The sequence below is a fragment of the Salmo trutta genome, chromosome 12 (assembly GCF_901001165.1).
Source record: "Salmo trutta chromosome 12, fSalTru1.1, whole genome shotgun sequence".
Classification (NCBI taxonomy): Eukaryota; Metazoa; Chordata; class Actinopteri; order Salmoniformes; family Salmonidae; genus Salmo; species Salmo trutta.
The window spans coordinates 20,368,892-20,373,893 of record NC_042968.1 but is presented as its reverse complement, the minus strand read 5'-3'; the positions used below and the strand labels follow the sequence as shown (position 1 = coordinate 20,373,893).

General features: G+C 39.9%; 1 protein-coding gene across 1 annotated transcript; it reads right to left on the bottom strand.

Annotated features, from left to right (window-relative positions):
• Positions 1–1,605: 1,605 nt before the first annotated feature.
• Positions 1,606–5,002, bottom strand: LOC115202703 (cytochrome P450 2D3-like). The gene is made up of 3 exons (XM_029766768.1): positions 4,767–5,002; positions 3,875–4,037; positions 1,606–2,315 (listed from the first exon to the last, which is right to left on the bottom strand). Exons 1-3 carry the CDS (start codon positions 4,920–4,922, stop codon positions 2,038–2,040), a joined length of 597 nt encoding a protein of 198 aa, XP_029622628.1. The 5' UTR covers positions 4,923–5,002; the 3' UTR covers positions 1,606–2,037.

The window sequence follows — 5,002 nt, the reverse complement described above, 5'->3', positions numbered from 1 at the left end:
AGGTGGTCTTGAGTTTTGCACATGTGACATGCTGGTAGAAATTAGGTAGAACGGAATGAAGTTCTCCTGCATTATACAGCTCGTTGAGTGCGGTCTTAGTGCCTGCATCGGTTTGTGGTGTCAAATACATTTTTTTACTTTTTGTCCTGAATACAAAGTGTTATGTTTGGGGCAAATCCAATATAACACATTACTGAGTACCAGTCTCCATTATTTTCAAGCAAAGTGGTGGCTGTATCATGTTATGGGTATACTTGTAACAGTTAAGGACTGGGGAATCTTTCAGGATAAAAAATAAACAGAACGGAGCAAAATCCTAGACAAAAACCTGCTTCAGTCTGCTTTCCACCAGAAACTGGGAGATGATTTCACCTTTCAGCAGAATAATAAGACAAAACACAAGGCCTAATCTACACTGGAGTTGTTTACCAAGAAGACAGTGAATGTTCCTGAGTGGCCGAGTTATAGTTTTGACTTAAATCTACTTGAAAATCTATGGCAAGACCTGAAAATGGTTGTCTAGCAATGATAAATAAACAATTTGAAAGAGCTTGAAGAATTTTGAAATGAATAATGGGTAAATGTTGCACAATCCAGGTGTGGAAAGCTCTCAGACTTACCCAGAAAGACTAACAGCTGTAATTGCTGCCAAAGGTGCCTCTACAAAGTACTGACTCAGGGGTGTGAATACTTATGTAAATTAGATATTTCTGTATTTCTTCTGTGTATTGTTTTGTATTGCTAGGTATTACTGCACTGTTGGAGCTAGAAAAAAAAATCTCTGAAGCTGGAGTCTTATATCTCCCTCTCTAATTTTAAGCATCAGCGGTCTGAGTAGACATAGAACAGAGAGAAACTAGAAGGAACCCAAGAACACTGCTAAACAGTCTTTTCTTTAGACTTTAGAATTAGCCCTGTACCTGTAAACAACCAATCTGTAAATAGCACACCCGACTACCTCATCCCCATATTATTACTTACCCTCTTGCTCTTTTGCACCCCAGTATCTCTACTTGCACATCATCATCTGCACATCTATCACTCCAGTATTAATAATAAATTGTAATTATTTTAGCCTCTATGGCCTATTTATTGCCTACCTCCCCACTCTTCTACATTTACACACACTGTACATAGATTTTTCTTTTGTGTTATTGACTACGTTTGTTTATGTGTAACTCTGTGTTGTTGTTTTTGTCGCACTGCTTTGCTTTATCTTGGCCAGGTCGCAGTTGTAAATGACGACTTGTTCTCAACTGGCCTACCTGGTTAAATAAAGGTGAAATGAAAAAAAAGAAACACAAGCATTTCGCTGCACCTGTGATAACAACTGCAAATATGCGTACACAACCAATAAAATGTTATTTGATTGGATGACGGTGAAAACGTGGAACATTTTGGGTTTCCCTAGAAGTTTGAAAAACATGACATGGGACATGCCAAAATGGGGATTTCCAGAGAATACAAATAACTTATTTGAATGAAAACACACTGCTATTGGATTGTTTTTTACATGTATTAGTTAAGTTAGAGCATAGATGTATGTGATCGAACTGTTCAATTGAGTGTTTCATAAAAATGTACACACATAATGTCTGAGGGACATAAAAGGCACTCTTGGTGGAACGACCCTGGTTTTCCATTAGGATTTTTTTCCATTAGGATATATATATTATTATTATTATTTCATTTAAAGGTAGTGGTGTAGCAGCAGTAGTAGTGATAATAGTGTTCTGTACCATGGCCCAAGGTCCGATAGCAATTTTGGTTAAATCCTGTATCCTACTGATGAGGGTGAGGAAGACCAGGTTGTCGTATTCAAACCTTTCCCCGTAAATCAGTGAGCAGATGATGTTAGATGCTGCTAGATGGAACAGGTGCTGAGGGTCCATCGAACTGCCTGCCAGGACACAGCAACGATCACCGCACCAGGCAATACACACAGACAAGATAAGAGCAACGATCATAGAGCTTCCGAAATTGAACACAATGATAGGATAGATATAGTAAAAATTACCACATTCTTTATACCCAATGTTAATACAATATTGTACATATTGTAACGCTAATTGGTTGATATTGCGGAACTTTAATCTGGATACTCAGTATGTGGTGATAATAACATGAATATGTATGGTGATGACTATGTGGTACGTTGTGTGTGTGTGGCTGTACCAGCTCAGAGCAGATGTGGGAGACCTCCTCGAGGATGCAGTCTTCCATGGAGCGTTTGCCCAGACCAAAGTTTCTCAGCGTGGTCAGAGCAAAGCGTCTGTGGTCCCTCCAGCTGGAGCCAAAATCTGCCATGATGACCCCTGATGAACACATGTAACAGGGTTGGTTATGTTTCCACTTGCTACTGCAGAAATATGTATTCAATGTTTATGTAGTTATATTGGTTGGTTCAAGTCAGATGCCAATAAGGTTTATTGTCATTGGCTATGCTTGATGATAGGGGAAGATTGCAAACGTCAATTCTTCCCAGTCTGATATTGACATGCAAGCAGTAGGTCACATTCTGAAATACTGTATTCTATTTCAATGTGTAAGAGTTCACTATGTACATTTCCTAACGTCTAAATGTATTTGATATATATTTATATACACTACTGTTCAAAAGTTTGGGGTCACTTAGAAATGACCCACAAATGCTGATGCTCCAGATACTCAACTAGTCTAAAGAAGGCCAGTTTGATTGTTTCTTTAATCAGAACTACAGTTTTCAGCTGTGCTAACATAATTGCAAAAGGGTTTTCTAATGATCAATTATCCTTTTAAAATTATAAACTTGAATTAGCTAACACAACGTGCCATTGGAACACAGGAGTGATGGTTGCTGATAATGGGCCTCTGTACGCCTATGTAGATATTCCGTAAAAAATCTGCCGTTTCCAGCTACAATAGTCATTTACAACATTAACAATGTCTACACTGTATTTCTGATACATGTTATGTTATTTTAATGGACAAAAAATGTGTTTTTCTTTAAAAACAAGGACATTTCTAAGTGACCCCAAACTTTTTAACGGTATTATATATATTAGATATTGGGGGGCTTCCTGTGATGTGGTTTTGTATGCATGATTGTTCTATAAGTGAGTTAGCTAGCATGCCCTAAATGTAATGGTCACATTAACTCCCTGCTAATTCACAGTTATTTCCGTGCTAACAGACGAATCTCACAAATCTACAGTCGTCAACATACAGTTGTCCTGCACATCTAATGTGCTTCCTTTTTTCTATCATCAGGTACTTACATTTATTGTATTTTGTGCTATTTTTGTCATTGTTATGAGGTTTGATAACAAAATGCCCAGTCTGATATACAGTATGTATGCAAGCGGGTAAACACCAATCAACTGGGACCGCTGGCTGGGAATTTCTTTAAGAACACAACTCAAGAGAGTTAAGAAGTATGATCCCTATCTGTTAGACACACACACACACACACACACACACACACACACACACACACACACACACACACACACACACACACACACACACACACACACACACACACACACATACAGTACATACATACCAGTGGAGGCTGCTGATGGGAGGACGGCTCATAATAATGGCTGGAATAGAGTCAATGGAACGGTATCAAAGATGTGGGTTTCCATGTGGTTGATACTGTTCCATTGACTCCATTCCAGCCATTACTAGTAGCCATGCTCCCCTCAGCAGCCTCCACTGATACATATGCAGTTCACACAGTACCGACAAGGCGGTGTGTGTTTGTGCTCTGCATTATCTAAACTGATTTAAGGTCACCTCTACCTCTACCTACACCAATACAATTATATCACAAATTATAAAACTGACCCAGGACCAGCCTAGGGGACACCAGGGGTTAAGAACACAGTACCTTTGCATTCTGTGATGTCACTGATCATGAGATGGTTTGGTCGTCCTGAAAATTCAGCTGTGCATGTCACCAGTACCTCACAAATAGCCTCAAGGCCATTCAGAACCACGACAGGCCATGATCCGATGTACAGACAGAACACGTTACCATAGCGCCTCTTCAGCTGAAACACAGAGGTAGAGAGAGGGAGAGAGAGTTCCCAAGCGGAACAGTAAGTTGTGTGACAAATCAGACTCAGCTGAAGATGAAGCTAAACCATAGCAAGAAACTACTGATAGTTCCAGAGGAGGACTGTACATAATAATGGCTGTAACAGAGCGAATGGAATGAGGAACTTCATACCATACCACCTATTCCGCTCCAGCCATTACCACGAGCCCATCCTCCTCAATTAAGGTGCCACCAACCTCCTGTGAAAAGTTATTGTATTGTATCATTGACACTCCTCACTATCTGGGTTAAATTAATATGGATGAACAAACTTCTGTAACAAACAAATCCCCACCAAGAACCTTTTTGAGGGTTGTTTCAAAAGCGGAGACAGTGCATGTTGATTTAGGCCTGATAAAACCTTTTGGAACCTGACCTATTTTGGATCAAACACAGTTTAGTGGCTGTTGCTGCTCTGACATGAATCACAATGGCATTTTAGTTAGTATCTAAGATGCTTAAGTTGAAAGTCTTCTAAAAACATTGTTGTTTGTTCAAGCTTAAAGGTCTGTAAGGACGCTACAAAACCATATCTTCCTGCACACAGTTTGGGCAACTTCAAACAAAACCAAATTACTGGTAACTATTCAATCACTGACAACATACAATATATGACACAAAAATAAACCCAGTGTAAACCAAACTTTTCCAGGTTTGTGGATTTTTTGTAAAGTTCTCTTACCCTTTCCAGATCTTTGAGGGGGTTGACAGGGTCCAGCTGTAGCAGATTTCCGAGGATGGGCAGGAGACGGGGTCCTGAGGGGAGGTTTTTCGGTCGGCGGACCCTGATGAAGAAGAACAGGAGGAAAAACAGCAACAACATCACCGAACCTATCATGGTGACTGGGCTGCAGGAAATGTGTTCTTCACCATTTAAAGATACCAACCACACCACCCAGGGATATTTGCTGACTCTTG